Source organism: Zootoca vivipara, chromosome 1, assembly GCF_965207765.1.
Source record: "Zootoca vivipara chromosome 1, rZooViv2.hap1.1, whole genome shotgun sequence".
In the NCBI taxonomy this organism is placed as follows: domain Eukaryota; kingdom Metazoa; phylum Chordata; class Lepidosauria; order Squamata; family Lacertidae; genus Zootoca; species Zootoca vivipara.
In genome coordinates this window covers 121592680-121611943 of record NC_142582.1, presented here as the reverse complement: position 1 = coordinate 121611943, position 19264 = coordinate 121592680, and the positions used below count along the sequence as shown (strand labels likewise).

The following is a 19264-nucleotide window of genomic DNA, read 5'->3' as shown; positions in this document are numbered from 1 at the left end:
GAAACAAGAGGAGAACGGCCCTTGCCCTTTCCGCCCCGCCCACCAACCTCGGCCTGTTGTTTTTCCCCGTCGCGGGGAGGCGCTGAGGGGCGTCCCCGGCCGCCCGCCTGCCCGCCGACGGGACTCTTTTTAGCCAATCCCGTGAAGGCCCGTCGCGCGCGGAATGGGAGGGGAGAGCTCCAGCGCGTGCGCAGTTTGCAGTACAACGTTTACAGGAACCGTACACTCTTTGCCCTTTCTGATTGGCTCTCTTCCGAAGCGTTTTGTGATTGGCTCGCGCGTAGCGCGGGCTACGATGGCCCGCTAAGGGGAGGTTTGCAGTTGCAAAGCAAGTCCCGCTCTCTGGCGTTGCGTGACAGCGGCTGCAGCTGCAGTTGCGGTAGGTTGTTTTCGCGCGTTGCAACGTGGTTGTTCCTCAGGGACAAGGGGCGGGGGGAACACAACAATCTAAATTAGTTGCAGAGGCATAGCTGCCAAGTTTTCCCTTTTCTCGCGAGGAAGCCTATTCAGCATAAGGGAAAATCCCTGTAAAAAAGGGATAACTTGGCAGCTATGTGCAGAGGACCTTGGCTTCTGCTTGGGGGCCTTTGGAGTTTTGTTCTCTTGCATATCTGAACGGCTGCAGCCGCTCCACATGCTGAAGAATCTCAGGAGGAGAAAATCCTCATTGGCTTCATTAGAACACACAGAGGCTAGAGAGTGCTTAGGACCAGAAATTTACTTGGAGGTGAGTCGGGTGGCTAATTTGAAATACTGAGAGCATGACACAAGAAGTATGCAACCCAGTCCAAAGTTTATTCCTATATATGTTTTTGTTTATTTATTTTCTTACCCTTCTACCCCTCCAAATCACCCTATCATATATCCCAAAGTGGCATACTTGTGTCTCCCAGGAGGTCTCTCATCCAGGCACTGGGCCAGACCCTGGCTTGCTTAACTTCATCAAGATAGTGACCTCATGTGCCTTCAGAGCATGCCCTGTGTACATGTGCATAGAATCTAGCCTTGAAAGGAAAGAGGAAGTGGTGGTCAGATCTGGGAGTGTTGCTGACAAAGGAGGTTACCATCACTCTTTCGGGAAGTAACTTTCTGAAGTTTTCTCTTAGTCATATTCTTCTCTTCTCCATGCTTGTCATAGCTGCTGTGTTGCAGGATATCGGTTCAGCATTTGTGAAGAAATGGACTGGGAACAGCTTGACATGAACCCCAGAGTGATTGCAGCAATTAAAAAGGGTAATTTGGCTATTTACTCCTATTCTCATATTTACACACCGCACAATCACTGTACAGGCATAAAGAAGAGAGGGGTTTTTTGTTTTTAAAAATTCTATTGCTACATTTGACATAGGGAAAATGTACTCAGACTAGATAGAAACAAAAATAAAAATTAAAAAATCCCTTCCAGTAGCACCTTAGAGACCAACTAAGTTTGTCATAGGTATGAGCTTTCGTGTGCATGCACACTTATTCAGATACATAGAAACAGAAGTCACCAGACCCTTATGTATAGTCACTCCCACCCTCTGACTATACATAAGGGTCTGGTGACTTCTGTTTCAGTGTATCTGAAGAAGTGTGCACGCACACGAAAGCTCATACCTGTGACAAACTTAGTTGGTCTCTAAGGTGCTACTGGAAGGAATTTTTTAAATTTTATTTTATTTTTCGACTATGTCAGACCAACACGGCTACCTACCTGTAACTCAGACTCGGTAGGTTGCTGTTGCTGCCACCAAGTACAGTAATTGCACATTCAGCCCAGACCTGTTAGAAATGTTCCACTCATTTTCCAATAGGATTTACATCTAGGTAGATGTGTGTAGGATTACAACTTTGCAGCCCAAACCTTATTGATCTCAATGGAACCAGGTGCCTTCCAGATGTTGGTGGACTACAACTCCCAATCACCCCTCAGCATTAGCTGAGTTCGCTGGGGTTGATGGGAGTTGTAGTAAAGCTGCTGTAAAGGAACTCAGGTTGTTTTCTGAGGTTCAGCCCCACTGAATACTCTTGAGACTTGTTGTTGTTGTTGTTTAGTCGTTTAGTCGTGTCTGACTCTTCGTGACCCCATGGACCATAGCACACCAGGCACTCCTGTCTTGCACTGCCTCCCGCAGTTTGGTCAAACTCATGTTCGTAGCTTCGAGAACACTGTCCAACCATTTCGTCCTCTGTCGTCCCCTTCTCCTAGTGCCCTCAATCTTTCCCAACATCAGGGTCTTTTCCAAGGATTCTTCTCTTCTCATTAGGTGGCCAAAGTATTGGAGCCTCAGCTTCACGATCTGTCCTTCCAGTGAGCACTCAGGGCTGATTTCCTTCAGAATGGATAGGTTTGATCTTCTTGCAGTCCATGGGACTCTCAAGAGTCTCCTCCAGCACCATAATTCAAAAGCATCAATTCTTCGGCGATCCGCCTTCTTTATGGTCCAGCTCTCACTTCCATACATCACTACTGGAAAAACCATAGCTTTAACTATACGGACCTTTGTAGGCAAGGTGATGTCTCTGCTTTTTAAGATGCTGCCTAGGTTTGTCATTGCTTTTCTCCCAAGAAGCAGGCGTCTTTTAATTTCGTGACTGCTGTCACCATCTGCAGTGATCAAGGAGCCCAAGAAAGTAAAATCTCTCACTGCCTCCATTTCTTCCCCTTCTATTTGCCAGGAGATGATGGGACCAGTGGCCATGATCTTGGTTTTTTTTATGTTGAGCTTCAGACCATATTTTGCACTCTCCTCTTTCACCCTCATTAAAAGGTTCTTTAATTCCTCCTCACTTTCTGCCATCAAGGTTGTGTCATCTGCATATCTGAGGTTGTTGATATTTCTTCCGGCAATCTTAATTCCGGCTTGGGATTCATCTAGTCCAGCCTTTCGCATGATGAATTCTGCATATAAGTTAAATAAGCAGGGAGACAATATACAACCTTGTCGTACTCCTTTCCCAATTTTGAACCAATCAGTTGTTCCATATCCAGTTCTAACTGTTGCTTCTTGTCCCACATAGAGATTTCTCAGGAGACAGATGAGGTGATCAGGTACTCCCATTTCTTTAAGAACTTGCCATAGTTTGCTGTGGTCGACACAGTCAAAGGCTTTTGCATAGTCAAGCAGAAGTAGACGTTTTTCTGGAACTCTCCAGCTTTCCCTTCATGGATCAATGCCTTGTCGTGTCGAAGGGGCTTGAATAACTCAGAGAAGCTATGAGCTATGCCATGCAGGGCCACCCAAGATGGACAGGTCATAGTGGAGAGTTTTGACTAAACGTGATCCACCTGGAGAAGGAACTGGCAAGCCACTCCAGTATCCCTGCCAAGAAAACTCCATGGACAAAGACAACAGGCACTCTTGAGACTTACTTCTGGGTAAACAGACACAGGATTGAGTTGTAACACTAGCTAATGTGTAGAGAAGGGTACCAAGAGGTGATAAACACAGAAACTTAATCTCAGAACAGTAATTGTCAGTGCCAGTCCTATAAATTTCTATTCAGAAGTAAGGCCAAGGAATTCAACAAGGTTTTACTTCCAGGTTAGTGTGTGTAAGTCTGTAGCCTAAGGGCCTAAAATACAACACATGCCCAAGACCTGTACTCTGCTGCTGCTACTACTACATTTCATTTTTTTAAAAAAAAAATCTAAGCAGGTTATGTTCAATCACTTTTCTCATTTCAGCAAAAATCAAATCTATCCAAGAGATTATGAACCTTTCAGGAGCAGATTTGCAAAGGCTGACAAATCTGTCCCGTATGGATGTACAGTACTTGCTAAGGGCCATTTCTGGTGCATTAAGAAAAAACTCTGTACTTACAGGTAAATATTTCTACTTTTCCATGTTGTTTCTTTAAATGCACATTTAAAGAAACATCATGAGTTTGTAGCGTGGATATGAATGTTTAGCTTTATCCAGTTATCCCCTTCCCCACTTGGGAATTCTGAAAATGGAAGAATCTCTGATCTAGCAGCTGTTAAGAGATCAACTTAAATTGTGATGACGTTCATCCCTGTTCAGGGAAGTTTTTAATGTTTGATGTCATATTCTGCTTTAATTTGTTGGAAGCTGCCCAGAGTGGCTGGGGAAACCCAGCCAGATGGGCAGGGTATAAAAATATTATTACTATTAGGTTTGATATGGCTACATAGGGATTGGGGATGGAAATTCCAGCTTTTTCCCTTTTCTGAATCCTTTTAGCTCTTCAGCTATTCCAGGACAGAAACTACAACACTTCCCAACACCAGAAGCTAAGCCTGGGCTGCCCGATTCTGGACAGCTTGCTACAAGGCGGCGTTCCCCTTGCAGGAATCACCGAAATTGCTGGCGAAAGTTCTGCTGGGAAGACCCAGATTGGTTTGCAGCTGAGCCTTTCTGTGCAATATCCGTACAAATACGGTGGACTGGAATCTGGTAAGAAACATACATTTCTGTACATGTGCTTGGTGTGCCTAGTATCTATAGGAGAGGTACTGCATGTTTGAAAAACCTGTGCCCAAATAAATCAGTTCTTCAACTGGCACGTCTTAAGTTCTCCGATTTGGGATAATTTTATTCTGCATAACGTTTATTCTGGTTTTGCTTATCCTTTGGAAGAGCAAGCTACTCTGCATTGGGCTTCAGCTACATGCTTTGTTATGGAGAAGGGCTTGAGGCTCCACTGAGCGTTGCCAGCACACTTTGCAGCATAGCTTTTCCATTCTTGCTCAGATATATTTTGTACTGCTTGCTGTGCCTACAAAATGCAAGTCAACCAGCCTAACAGCTGATCTTCTTTGCCTTCTTGCTGCGCTACAGGTGGTTCCCCTTTGCGTTCCGCTGGTCTCTGCTGGTTGCTTCTTGCCGCCGCTGCGAGCTGTCAGCGCGAGCTTTGGCTCGCGCTACAGCTGTCAGCGCGAGCCAAAGCGAAGCTCGGGGAAGGCAGGCAGGCAGGCGACAACAGCCCTGGAGCCGAAGCTCAGCGGGTGCTGCTTGCCGCCTGTCTGCCTGCCTTCTCCGCCAGTCCCCCGAGCCGAAGCGCAGCTTGGGGTACTGGCGGCGGCAGCGGGGCTTCCTCGGGGAAGGCAGGCAGGCAGCAAGCAGCCCCGGAGCCAAAGCGCAGTGGGCGCTGCTTGCCGCCTGCCTTCTCCAAGGAAGCCCCGCTGCCGCCGCCAGTCCCCCGGAGCCCATAGGAACGCATGAATTAAGTTTCAATGCATTCCTATGGGAAACCGCGATTCGCAAGACGAATTTTTCGCAAAACGAATTGACCCGTGGAACGAATTAAATTCGCCTTGCGAGGTACCACTGTATATATTCTTCCACCTTGCTGCCATGATAGAAAGCCTGTTATTCCAGGAGTTCCCCTCTGTATTTCGCAGGTGCTGTTTACATTTGTACGGAAGACGTTTTCCCAAATAAGCGCTTGCAGCAACTGATTGAGCACCAGCCCAAAGCGAGGGGTGACATTTCGCCTGATGTGGTGCAGAAAATAAAATTTGGAAGTGGTATTTTTGTTGAGCATGCCGCAGACCTGGTAAGTAGCAGAGCACGTTTCTGGCTGGGGGGGGGGGGTGTACATGGATCTAGGGTAGCTGAACCGAAATCTCATTGAAACCAATGGGACAAATTAGTTATGACACCTAAAGGACCCATCTCTGCTTTGAGCAGTACCAACCGGCAGAGCAGTACCATTTGAAATCCCACAGCTGGTACCCTGTACTTCAGCACCTCAATTGGAGTGATAATTCATGGGAAATTATGCTTGCTGAATGCAGAAATTAGTTTTTAAGTACATTTTCACAGCCCTAATGTCTAGAAACTTTTGTTTTTGAAAGAAAAACAATAAACCATGAAAGCTCAGGTTCCCAAAAAACTACAGAGAACTTGGGTCCGGATTAAATTGACTGACGGGCCGGATTAGGCCCCCAAAACAGACTTTGGATATGCCCGATTTTAATCAAATCCACCCTGGATTCTACAGTCTCGAAACTTCACTTGAAACTTATTACTCTCTCTTCCTCTGACATCAGACCAAAGGCAGCCTGCTTAAACTTCCTGTGATATCAGACTAGATTGTCCATTCAGGGCTGGACAATCTTGGCTGCTCATGGGCGGTGATTATGCATCTCTGCAGATCTTCTTGCCAGGGTCAAGGGTGCAGGAAAGCACCTTTCACCTGCGGAAAGAACCACAGAGACTTGGGGCAAAAAGGGAACTGAGCAAGGGGGAGTAATCAACTGCATCAATTGTGACAGCAAGTGCAAGGGAGGTGCAGCATGAATTGTACAGTATTGTACTGCTGCACGCATAGAGCTCACAACTACTGTACAATGCATGCCTAGAGTTTCTTTCCTATTGTAGCTGTTTTGTTGCATCATCCTGCTTGTGAAGACACATTGGCCTTGCATAATCAATTACTTGACAGAAAACCAGCCTTCCCTCCGGCACGTTCATCACTCCCTCTTTTGTAAGCACAACAAGGGGATCAATTCGGTTTTCCAATAGGGCACAGTATTATCTTTATGCCTAACCATGTTTGCTTTTCTTCTTTTTACAAAGTGGCATGATGTATTCTTCTCTGCCACATTTTTCGTGTAAAAATCTGCCACGTGTGGATTTTTATTTTTAAAACGTGTTCATGCTTAAGGGGTTTGAAAAGCAGCAAGGGTAAACATATTTGCTAAATGCTGCCCTGGGGCTGTGGAATAGTTTGGGCTATAAAATTACTTTAATGCTTTTTGAACCAGTTTAAAAACCAAAACAAAACCTTGCTTCTGTTTTAGCATTGATCGCAGTGGGATACAAGTTCAGCTTCTGTTCACTTTCAGTGTTCACTTTCAGCCATGACTGATCTTGGCATCCGAAGTTTTTTAGGATCTTCAAATTAAATCCCTTTCAACTCTATAATTCTATGAAATCCTTGTTGGCAGCGAGGAATGGGGAACCAATATTGTGCTTGTAGTTCAGGTCCCTGCCCTGTTGAACTTCTGGTGCCATCTATAGACTTAAAAAATAAAATAAAAATCCAGCAGACCTTTAAATGAAACCTGGTTTTATAATTTAACTGGCTTTTATTTTCATTGTATTGTGGGTGGGTCTTTTTTTTGTACACTGTTTAAGAGACAGTAGCAACTAAGCAGAGTATAAATGGGCAGAATGAAATAAAGAAATTAATAAAAGGTAAAGGGACCCCTGACCATTAGGTCCAGTCGTGACCGACTCTGGGGTTGCGGCACTCATCTCGCGTTATTGGCCGAGGGAGCCAGCGTACAGCTTCCAGGTCATGTGGTCAGCATGACAAAGCCGCTTCTGGCGAACCAGAGCAACACACGGAAACGCCGTTTACATACCTTCCCATTGTAGCGGTACCTATTTATCTACTTGCACTTTGACGTGCTTTCGAACTGCTAGGTTGATAACAGCATTAAAAATGCTATAAATCAGGTGTGGGGAGCCTTTGTCCTCTCTCATCAGCCCCAGTGGCCAAGGATGACGTGCATTTTAGAGAAGGCCAAAGGTTTCCTGGCACCTACTTCAAATATATAGTGTGTGATCACAACAAAACAGGAAGCAATCCATTTGTGGAGCTCTCACAATTTTAAATTGACTTTGGGGTGGGTCTGTTGCACTTTGCACCCAAAGGTCCTCGGCTCAATCCCTGAAATTGGACCTTTGCTTGAGATGCTGCAGAAGCGCTGCCAGTCTTAAGATTCAAGAGGAGACAGTTCTTGGCAGGATGGACCAGTGGTCTGACTTTCATCTCCCTTTGTTCAGTTTTCCAAACGGCAACAAAAAAAAAAACTTTCTCATTCCTGGGCTATGTAAAATGTTGCTTGATGTAACAAATAGCAAGATTGTGTTGTATCATACGCTATAGTCCGCCCACACACCCCAAGTTGTGGGACTCCCTTTAAGATACCATTATGTTCCCTCCTACCCGGGCCACATATTGGGTGTAAGGTGTACGTATTTTAATTTTGTATTCTATTGGCATTTTAAAAAACGATTCTATGGTTTTTGTTCTCTCTCCTATCGTTGCTCTACTCTGCTCACGTATCGGGTTATGATGTGATGCTTACCCGGCTTTGGGCCGGTGCCCGCTGCGCCAATCGGCTGGAAGGCGGGGGAGTGCGCGCCCGTGCGCATGTGCACACACATTTACTGGCGCGGTGGCGCGCTTCCAGGTCGGAAAAATCGCCGAAAATCGTTTGTGCGCATGCGTATGGGCCTCCCCCCGACCCGGAAGTGCACCGGAAATGACCAGTTCTGGGTCGGGAGAGGCCCATACGCATGCGCACAAACAATTTTTGGCGCTTTTTTCTGATCTGGAAGGGCGCCGCCGCACTGCGCGCCGTAAGAGCGGGCGGCGGGGGTCGTCGCGGGCCGGATTGGGAGGCCAATTGGGCCGCATCTGGCCCGCGGACCGTAGTTTGGGGACCCCTGGTTTAGGGCTTTCAAGATCAGCACCAACACTTTAAATTGTGCCAAGAAATGTACTGGGAGCCAATGTAGGTCTTTCAAGACCAGTGTTATGTGGTCTCGGTGGCCACTCCCAGTTACCAGTCTAGCTTAGGCTCAAGATGCTTCCAGCTATTAGCTGAAGTACAACAGAACTGACCCAGTGAGGTTGCAGAAGTACCCGTTGCAACAGTGCAGGTCTTGGCCTCCTCAGTCTGATTTCTGAAGGTTCCTTATCATTGCAGGAGACTTTCCACGAGTGTATTACTAAGAGGATTAACTTGCTGGTCTCAAGGGGCATGGTTCGCCTGGTCGTAATCGATTCCATCGCTGCCTTATTCAGATGCGAGTTTGCCGCCAAGGATTCCGTCCTGAAAGCCAAATATTTGCAGATATTTGGAGCAAAACTTCACAAGCTAAGCAGCAAGTTCCGAGTCCCAGTAGTATGCATTAATCAGGTAAAGCTTCAAATTTGATTTCACCATTGTGGGCATGGATTTCAATGGATCTAAATGTGCCCAGTGGGATTTTGGCTTATGTGCTGGTCCAGACTGCCATCTGGCAGTTCTGGGAAATGTAAGCACCGCTGATGCATTGAACGGGCAGTGAACCAGAATATTACATCAGATAAAAACATAATAACAGCATGCTGTACCAAGCCAATAATTTGGCCTAGCATCCTGTTCTCACAATGGCACAAGCGATATAGGTGTGGAACATGATGGCATGTATGTGTGAATGCAAAAAGCCCTAGGACTTATTTAATGCATTCTCAAAAATCTTTCTTTTCCGGCTGGTCTTTTGGGAAATAGTGAGAGGTGGCAGTATTTTTCTTCTTCTCCACCAGCTGCTCAGCGTGGAATATTTTGTGCACGTTATCCTAACTCACTTCCAGATGCAATTGCAGCTTTACGTCCACATACCTGGTTTTGAAATGGAATTGTTTATCTGGAAGCAAATCCTGCGGATCTTCACATTCCAACTCAAAAGCGGATTAAGTAGCCCCATCATGGTACATTGATTCCAATGGAAGTTGCCCTTATGTTTGAGCTTTTTATCCAGATACTTCAACTGGTATTGGGGATCAGAAACATTCCATCACAAAGGAGTTTCTCTCTCTCTCTCTCTCCCCCCGCCACCTTCTTGTGCAGACTAACTGAAGCTGCAGTCTCTCAGTATAAATGCAAGGGCTGAGTAGCTCAGTTGGTAAAGCATGAAATTCTTATTCTTGAGGTCATGGCTTCTAGACTCACATTGGGCAAAAGATTCCTGCATTGCCGAGGGTTGGACCAGATGACCCTCACGGTCCCTTTCAACGCTACAGTTCTGTAATTTGTAGTTCTAGTCCATCACTGCTTAGGTGCAGACCTTGTATTTAAACATTATTTACCTGGTAGCCATGGGCAACAAGGAATTGAATGCAGATAATAAAACGTTGATGTGGGCTTCTAGAGTCTTGTTGCCTTGCCTGCCCCCACCACTCTTTCCCTCCTTTGTTTGTGGGGGGGGGGGGGGAGAGAATTGTACAGCCTGTCCAAAACCCTTTATTGCAAGGGGAGCATTTCCCTCCCTCTTCCCCTCTTGGCAGTGCGCTGTGGAAATCTTTTGCTTGCTCTCTCTTTTCCCCCGCATTCTAGGTAACTGACACAATGGATGAGAAAGGAAGTGCTGCTCACTGTAGTCCTGGGTGAGTACAACACAACATGCATGCATGCAAACGCACACCCAACAAACACATTTGAAGAACATACGAAGGGTAGTTCACCTCCCCCCTAGCAGCAATGGACTTGACACACAAATGGCAATATTGCACAAGAGGCTCCGATTTTCCAGTCCCCTTTGGCACATACTGAAAGCATGGGGTGGGGTGGGGGTGGTCATCCAATGTGACATATTTCGTGCCCATGTATTGTATGAGGGTGGTACTCAGTGCTCTGGTCCACCCTAAAAACCACTCAGCAACACTTATCTGACATTAAGCCAGGGATAGAGAAACTATGACCCTCCACCAGCTCCCAGCAGCCCTAGCTAGGGCTGGAGAGGGCAATGGGAGCTCAAACAATGCCAAAAGGGCCATAGGTTCCCCGTCATTGATTTAAGCCATCTGTTCCACAAGGCCAAGGCCCTAGCATAGCCCTATAATTCCTGCATTGCAGGGGGTTGGACTTACATGACACTCGCGGTCCCTTCCAACTCCGCTCTTCTATGATATGCCTCTGGGTCAACTCGAACTCTTAACTTGCGGTGGAGAACCTTGCACCCTCCAGATGTTGTTGAACTCCCATCAGCCTCAGCCAGCACGGTCTTAGTACCGTAAGGGATGATGAAATTAGTTGTCCAGCAATCTCTGGAGGTTACCGATTCCCAACTTCACTGGCAAGTCTGCCCGTCTTAAACTTAGCAGGATGTTTTGTTAAACCACAGGCTTTGTTGTGTTTTCAGATGCGCAACCAAGAGAGTAGTTCCGGCACTTGGAATAACTTGGTCCAATCAGCTGTTGATGCGGCTGATGGCAAGCCGGAGAACAGACCAATCACTGGCTGCCAATGATGCACCACACCATGGCAGAAGTGCGCTGCGGACGTTAAGGGTGGTTTTTGCTCCTCACCTGCCCCCGTCTTTTTGCTACTATGCAGTCAACTTGGAAGGTGTAAAGGGAATAAAGGAGACACCACCGAATTTATGAAGAAAACTGAAGCACTAAATGTTACATATTTATTCATGCTACAGTACAATGGAATTTAGCGGATTTAGTAAAATCAGCAGCGAACCACGGTTGCATCCAGACTGCATCCTTGGTTAAGTTGGGAAATGTAAGGAAAACTAGGGAGTAATTTTTGGACAAGACCAGCCCAGTTTTAAAGCAACTGCAGAGTCAAGCAGCTAACAAATAGCCTAAGTATTATCTGAATCCTCTGGAGGGTTAACTCGTTAAAATTTGTCAAGGCAAAAACAGCAGCCTGGAATGAGTAAGTATCTTATATTTATTAGTCCTAGGGTAAGAATATCCTTTCTCTAGAACCTGTGTGTGTGTATGAATATTTACAGTTGATTTCATCTGTTAAGGCTGAACGTAAGAGTTTGTATAAGACCAAGACACTACTTTAATCCAGTTAATCTTTGGAGCCCCTTTGTACGTTTCCTTGTATCTTCAGAAGAACTATAATGAGTTTATTCTACAAAGCTCTGTCTTTTATGCCTTTTTTTAAAGAACAGGTTATTTAAAATTTGCTTTTAAAAGATAAACAGAAATATTAACTGCTTTTGTAACACTCTTAACATAAAAAGCCACATTTGCAGAAGTCTTTTTCTTTCAATAGTTTATTTTTACACTTTGAAAATGTCAAGGACACTTTACATGTTAAACAGTTTCACAACTGACCACAGCTATGTAACAGGTTTAAAAGAAAAAGATCAGGAATCATTTTGTGGAAATAAGCTATACATAACAAGCAATATCTTTTGTTCTACGTTCTAAGGCTGCTTTCTGTGGAGACGTGTATTTAGAGAACTAAACCGCCAAGTTGAAAGCACAGTAATTCTAGTTAAACATCCAGAATATTTTAGCATTAAGAGTTAATGGCTTAACTACTGACCTCTCATCTTATATCGTGGAGGAATGGGATTCAGAATTTCAAATTTAAGCAGGACCTAGCCAAATCAGATTTAGCTAGATCAACATGCAAAACCCTTTACTCATTCTTCAATTATTTAAATTTACCTTGCATCAATTTTTTAAAAATTATATTTCTAATTTAAAGCTGAAGTGCAAGTCTTAACATATCCAGTCAAAGACTTCCCTTTTTTTAAACGAAAAACATTGCTCCCTTGTCAACTCTTCACTGACCGTAATTGCCTCAGTGCTTTAAAGTGACATTCAGCCATGCCTGTTTGTTTAGATTAAGCATCCAAAAGGTAAGTGATCCAAATACTCCGCATTATTCAAACTGAAAGGTAGAATTTCATATTACAGGAAACAGAGGTCTGCCATGAAAAACAACAGCTTAAATGTCATGTCCTCCATCCTAATCTACAGCACCATTTAACCTGGAATGTCTTGACATTACACTATCTTCCCATTAGCTGCTGCTCTTGTCATCAAGTGTGGGAGAGCAAACCACGCATATCGTCTATATGTAAGGATTTTGGAGAAGCTGTTGGGGTGGGGGAGCTGTGCTCTTTGCTGTTTCTGGCAGCAGCCCTTTTGCTCCTTGTAATGTACAGACAAACCTGTCATTGGTTTAGTATTTCCTGGGTCTCTCTGTCTCGAAATCACAAAATAAAGCTCAGTATTTGAAATCAAGAGCAGTATTTATGGGCTTTTCTGGAGTATGCACGGGGCAAAATAGCGTTATGCTAGCTTGCTTTATGAGAAGCGCACATTGCAAAAGACTTGAGCACAACAACATAGCAGCATTCAGGAATATATGTGCCCTAGTAAACAAATCTGTACATTTCAACTTAACATTGTAAACCATTTCAGCACACTTTCCGTTTTCAGCTCTTATGTACAAAATAGCCATATTTCATATACCAAAGTCTGTGGAATCCTGTTAGTTTAAACTCCAAATAGCCCTCAATTTTCCCAGCTTGATTATTTGCATCCAACTCACTGCCCTCCGTTCTACCCTGGTGTGTTCCCATTTGTCCCTTGTCAAGCTACATTTTGCTGACATTGGCAGAAATAGCCCTATTGGCCTGTATTGTTTGTATACCTGACTGGGGCTTGTATTGAAATAGCACTTGGGTCTTCTTCAGATTTAACCTTTGCTTCCACAGAATTGCTCTTGTAAAGCTACACTTATGGGGAACCTTGTCTGATGAGTAATACACATGAATCTTCTGGAGCAAGAGTTGATTTTTGCTGCCTCCTGCTTAAGGAACAGTCGCACAAACTGTGTGTGTGTGTGAGAGAGAGAGAGATAGATGGAGTTATTCCCTAAGACATAGGCAAACATGCGATCTAGAAGTTACCTCACTTATAATTCCCTTTCAGGGAGTTTTGCACAAAAGAAGGTCCTGTGATATTAATAGAGTATAACGGCAGGTAGCAAATGGAGTATAAGGGCAGGTAGCAAATAATATAAAGAAATGACCATATTTAATATTGCGAGTTGTGCACCAGCTTACATTACTGTGTAGATGCTAGGTGCTTTTACAACAGGCAGTTTATGATAACCACCTGTTTGGTTCCAATTCTAAATTGCTAAACATGTATTTTCATGGCCTTCATTTGCAAGAAATTGCAATTATGTGTACATGAGGTATTATTCAGTGAAGTAATCTTTAACATTGTAGCAAAGATACTGAGAAGAGGGCAAACAAAGTAGTGTTGCAATTTGACTTGCAATTCATGCTGTATTGACTGCAGTGCTTGTTATAATTGCTTGGGGGGGGGGAACATAAAGCTTCATAGCATTGTGCGCACTGGAAACGACAATTCAACAGGATTTCTAGGGGGCGTGATTTAACCCAATTAGCCATCAAAGGAAGCAGTTCTCTGGCGAGAGAAAAGCATTCCTGTCATACAATGGAAGTTGTCACTCAAACTGCTTCTGCAGCGGATAGAGAGCTCTGATCTATAACGGGAGGTATACGCATATGCACAAAAGGATCACAGTTCCCATCAAGCATGCACTGAAGTTGTACAGCTTCAAATGGATCTTAGTCCTGCACCCAAGCTCAGTACAGGGAATGGAGCATTTCATCGGGGGCTTTGTGTGTGTTTTAACTGACAAGTTGTGGCCTGTTCCTTCATGCACCATAGATTAAAGGGATGCACAATCCACCCATGGTGTGGCCAAAACTGTGATCTTAAGGCTCCATGGAGGGCTGCTTTACACAGCAGCATGAGCCCGCCACAGGCTTTGGAAATGGCGTAAGCTACAGAGCAAGTGACTTGAGTAAATCGCCCCAGGCTCCTCCTCTCCAATCTCTGACAAGCTGCAGGTGCATCTACAAGGCTGGCTAGCCCTGTTGCACAGCACAACTCCTGCAGATCCTAAAAGGCAGTTTTGGCTACGCCGGAATATAAGCCATTAGCATAGTCTTAAAGGGGAACTTCTACAGAATGCTGTCATCAGTAAATCTGTGCGCACCTTTGCTTTTCCTGCTGTGCTTAGGCTTATAGGATCATTGCAGAAGACCGTGTTTCTCTCCACCTCTAGCCAGCCACACATTATGTTTAATTCACCTCGAGTTTTAGTTCTTAAAGCACATGGCAAGTGTGTCATCAACTGAAATCGGACACCGATTGAAAAGTTAAAATGTGAATTGTTCCATCTGAAAACAAAAGCACCTCTGGAGTTGTGGGACAAATGTCATTCCCAACTAAGCTAACAAGCACAGACAAGCCTCCCTGTGTGTTTCATTTAAACCTATGTTTCTGCAACTTACCCTTCTCAAAAAAAGCCCCAAGCAACTGGAGAGGATTGATGAGATAAGCAGGATTGAAGGAAGGGTCTCTAACCCCCCCCCCCATTCCTCTGTAATGCATACACCAGCTTGTAAATATAGAACAGTCTGGCCATCATTAGCCTACAACAATTTCATTCTGAATACAGATCTACAGTTTTAGTTTAATGTTACAACAGCATATTTTCTTCAGAGTCTAAAACAATGTGGCGTGTTCCATATGTGTGAAATTTCTGCCTTGGTACTAAATGGCCTAAACATCTCAACTGCTATAGGAAAGCACTGGCACATTAGAAGCACCCGTGGCCTTCAGAGGCAGGAATGCCAAATGGAGACATCTTCAAGGAACAATGGGGGACAATTAATAGCCCAAGTATACTACGTTTATAATAGTCCCTAGGTTGCTTGACAGTTAGGGATGGAGTGTTTGTACTAGACAATAGGTACAATTAGCTTCTCATTACACCAACCTGCCAAAGCCAATTCCTATTATATGGCAAATAATGGAAGAACCCCCATTACCAATAGGTACGTAAAATTCTCAAAGTTCAGTAGTTTGCAACAATCTGCCCCAAAAGTCTACCCATTTAGCAGCACTGGGTCTCAGGACATTACCACACAGCTACTGCCATTTAAAATTCAATGGATATACCTCAACACACAAACCTTGACAAATGCACTTTCTGTAGACAAGTCGCTTATTTTTTTAAAAAAAGAATTCTGCAAAATAGGTAAGCACTTTTAGCAACATTAAATATCTTCAGCTCAATCTAATAAAACTGCTTTCCTCTTATCCTATGACTAAATGATGCCTGGCTATTCCTACTGGCCAGAGATCAACCTTTGCCACCATATAGCTGTTACTCACTCTTTCTCTCCACTCTCTCCTTTCTGCCTTCAATTAATAGCTCTGCAAAATGGAGACAGACTTGAAAATTATACGCATTTTATTAGACCGACTGTAAAACCAAAATGCTGAAGCATTTACTCTTCCCAAGTTGGTCCCCTGAGAATAGACAGTGCATCACCCACAAAGTATATCAGGCAATTGGATTATTAATAAACAAACAGCCTGCCAGTAGCAGCTATGAGTACAACTTTGACATTATTAGTAGCAAATTTCCAACAAGGCCCCTATCCACAGCAGCTGTTTCACAGTGTAACAGTCCAATATGCTTCAGTTTCCTCCTGTTCCCATTCTGAGCAGTGGCAGAAGTTTGAAACTCAAGAGACAACAGTAACAGTATTTCCATCTTGGAGAAAACAGGAGTGTTCCGAGTGACTGGAAAGACTCAAAAGGTGGTCGGCTTCCCAACCAGCCTACCGTATTCCTTGTGTTCTTCCCTCTCAGTTTAAAAATAATTGCACCTCTTTCCACTGATTTTTAGGCCCAAGAAGGCCGCAACCACCATGCTGAAGTGCTGTCTTAGAGCTTCTCTATTCCACTAGTATTTTCTTCTACTTATTAAAGAACCCTGAAGCCCAATCACTAGTCAGACGAACTCTCTGCACATTCTGATAGTTGATGGTGCAAGGCTAACTGTACACGATCCTGGTTTTATACAGTGATAAACTTAATTCAGCTCTCAGTCATTCCATCAACATTATAAATAGATAAACACACTATCCCCATAACAGCTTTTAAAACAGCACATCCCAAGGATACATTTGCACTCCTTTAGATTTCAGTACATTTTTACTGGGGTACATTTCCCCCTTGCTTCTGGATGCTGCAGCAGGGAGATCTGTAACGCAGCTTTGTAGAAAGAATGACTGGACTCACCTGGCGGGTGTGTATCTGTGCCACCCAGGTGGGATTAGCACTGGCCACCAGCTTGAGGCAGGAATTTAATTGCCTCCTAGGAACTGTTGTGGTTGGTGCTCCCGGAAGCGGCTTCAGTTTGCGGTTTTGCCAAGCTAAGAGGAAAGCCGTAACTAAGAATAGGTCAGGGGTAAAGACAGTGTTATATTAAGGGTGTTGTGTGCCAATGATCTTCCTGAACTTCTCAGGCATGCCAGCCACACAGTAGGGCATGGGCCCTGGGTCCAAGATGCCATTACCTTTCTGGTGAGTGCAGTGGAACTATCTCCCATGCTGGCCTTCTGGACCCCAATGGGATGTTCAAAAAGTAATCATGTCCAAGGTGTTAATGGATGTCTAAGAAAGAGGGAGCACATGCTGAAGTAGCTGTTGTCCAAAGGCTGAGGTCCATTTTGAAGTGTGGTGTAGATGTTTTTGGACTGGCCCATGTAGGAGATATTCGGCGGCGGAGCATTTGCTGAACAGGCTGCTGCAGCTGCTGTTTAACTAGAACTATGTTGTGTTTTGGCACACTGAACCTTTCGCTGTCATAGGCCATAGATATGGAAGCCTTAATCCACCTAGCGAAGGTAGGAGGAGAAGACTTCCTAGCTCAGCTTCAAGGGGAGGAAGAAAGCAATTAAGGAGCATGTCTAAATACAGTGGTACCTCGACTTACGAACGACTCGACAACCGAATTTTTCGACTTACGAATGGGGCAAATGGCCGCACGCTTACGAATTTCTCGACATCCGAACGGAAACCACGGCGGATTTAGATAGAGTTTTTTCGACTTACGATTTTTTAGATGGGGTTGCTTCGACTTACAAATTTTTCCATTTCCAATGCATTCCTATGGGAAATTGCGTTTCCAATGGCGCTTTCGACTTACGAATTTTTCGACCCACGAAGGTGCCTTTGGAACGGATTAAATTCGTAAGTCGAGGCACCACTGTAGATGAGTTTTGGCAATAGCTCTTAAGGCTCTGCATACACCCAAAGAGTGCTGTGCCCTCTCTGTGGAATGAGGGGGGTGGGCAACAGTCGGTAGGATGATCCCCTGATGCTCACGGAGAGTGAGTTTTTATTTGGCACAAGACTACTCCATCACTGTGGGAGAAGCCTCCTCCTCACTATCAGAATCACCCTTCACTCAGGCCACTCTTGCCAAGAAGTGTCCAAAGGAAAGGTAGAAGAGTTGTCTAAAAGACTGAGTAACTTCCCAATTCTGCATGAACTGTACAGTAGACCAGTTCTTATGCTATTAGCTTTGCAGAATGGCTTAATTAAACAATCACTTAAAAACTTCCATTGGTCCAATAATCTAATTCAATTAATTCTGCGCATTTCGTCGAAGAATCCTTAGGTAACCATCAGCGTGCACACCAAGAAAGTCAAAGAGATAGAAAAACATGGAGGCCAATGAAATGTCAATGTGGCTGAGCTCCCAAGCAGGATCATAGGGGGAACTGCATGGTGGGGTGTGCGGGATTAAGAGAAACAGGCCTTGAAAATATAAGCCTGAGAGAGGTTCTGGAAACCAAGTACGCAATAAGCACTGAAGTGAAAGGCACTAAAAACAAGCCTTAAAACAGGAAGTTGAGAGTGTATCTCCAGTGCTACTGCTTCAATCAATCAACTGCAATGTAACTTCATCATTAAAATTCATTAACTTAATTGGTTTAATGTTCACAAGCACGCACCCCAAGTAGCAATTAAATCATAAGGAAAGTAAACATAACACGACAACCACCAATACTCTGGATGTGGCTGGAACCAACCAGAATTACAAGAAGTCTTTGTAAGACAGGGTGGAAGGCGTGCAGAATGAAAAAGGAACGTTTTAAAAACTGAATCAAGGAAAGGAGATCTGATCACCAAAGAGGAGAAACTGAGCCAAAAAAGCGAGTGAGAGGAAATAGGAGAGAATGAACAAATTTGGGCCTTAAACAATACACCCCAGAGAGAATTACCAGAGGAAGGAACTTGAAAACTGAACCAGCTTCTGGGAGCACCCATGAAAAGTTTCTAGAAGGCAACTAAATTCCTGGTTTGAGCTAGTGGGCAGTGCTAATTCCATTTGGGTCCAAGGGGTCAGCACAGGATATCTAGCAACCATCTCTATATTTGACAAAGAAGCAAGTCTCCGGGGCCTTTTTTAAAAAATGTCACATTTTAAGAAGGCCTAGGAACAACAGTCCTCTCAACGACATCTCTAACCTAGATGGTTCTAGAAAGACCGTAACAGGGAACCCAAAAACTTTGAACCTCAGTGCTTTGTAATTCACAAGGGAATTTTGTTTAGCTAGCCTCTGTCCCAGAACCTCAGTGGGCCAAATCAGTGTGACTGGCACTCAGAGCTCTTGAGTCTGTCAGACAATTAGTTCGTCCCTGCATGGGGAAAAAGAATGGAAAGAGTTTATGCAGAGTTTAAAATAATCCCAACCATTTAAAATACAAATGCTGGAGAAAAACAAAAGAACAATGAGTAATAAGAAACAAGAATAAAACCAAAACAGACAAGTATTTTTCGTTTATCATTAGTTTGAGATTTTTTAAAACCAAGTTTCAAAGTGGTTTAATATATGAATTGAAAACTTTGCTCCAGTTTGGAATGGGAATA

The 19264-nt window shown here is 44.2% G+C and overlaps 2 protein-coding genes across 8 annotated transcripts in view; one reads left to right on the top strand and one right to left on the bottom strand.

Moving 5' to 3' along the window:
• Window positions 1-58: 58 nt before the first annotated feature.
• XRCC3 (X-ray repair cross complementing 3) lies at window positions 59-12729 on the top strand. 4 transcript variants are annotated; one of them, XM_035105165.3, is made up of 8 exons: window positions 59-379; window positions 1139-1233; window positions 3671-3808; window positions 4188-4400; window positions 5348-5502; window positions 8672-8884; window positions 10064-10113; window positions 10869-12729. In XM_035105165.3, exons 2-8 carry the CDS (start codon window positions 1179-1181, stop codon window positions 11110-11112), a joined length of 1068 nt encoding a protein of 355 aa, XP_034961056.1. In that variant the 5' UTR covers window positions 59-379; window positions 1139-1178; the 3' UTR covers window positions 11113-12729. The 4 variants fall into 4 exon arrangements, with proteins under 4 accessions (XP_034961056.1, XP_088511967.1, XP_088511964.1 ...); XM_088655841.1 differs by having other exon boundaries at window positions 264-379; window positions 1153-1233; XM_088655838.1 differs by lacking the exon at window positions 59-379 and adding an exon at window positions 389-727.
• Window positions 11732-19264, bottom strand: part of KLC1 (kinesin light chain 1) — a 45979-nt gene continuing 38446 nt past the window's right edge. For 3 of the 4 annotated variants that reach the window (XM_035105176.3, XM_035105191.3, XM_035105184.3), the window contains one exon: window positions 15795-19032. In XM_035105176.3, coding sequence (XP_034961067.1) covers window positions 18967-19032 — 66 coding nt within the window. In that variant the 3' untranslated portion in view covers window positions 15795-18966. Of the gene's footprint in view, window positions 19033-19264 lie in introns of all 4 variants that reach the window. The other variant, XM_060271657.2, reaches the window with a different exon arrangement.

Excerpts from the sequence above, each read along its gene's own strand:
- XRCC3 (XM_035105165.3), top strand. The coding sequence starts at position 1,179 with ATGGACTGGGAACAGCTTGACATGAACCCCAGAGTGATTGCAGCAATT. Across the intron at positions 1,234-3,670 it reads GATTGCAGCAATTAAAAAGG|CAAAAATCAAATCTATCCAA; the intron begins GTAATTTGGCTA and ends TTCTCATTTCAG. Across the intron at positions 4,401-5,347 it reads ATACGGTGGACTGGAATCTG|GTGCTGTTTACATTTGTACG; the intron begins GTAAGAAACATA and ends TGTATTTCGCAG.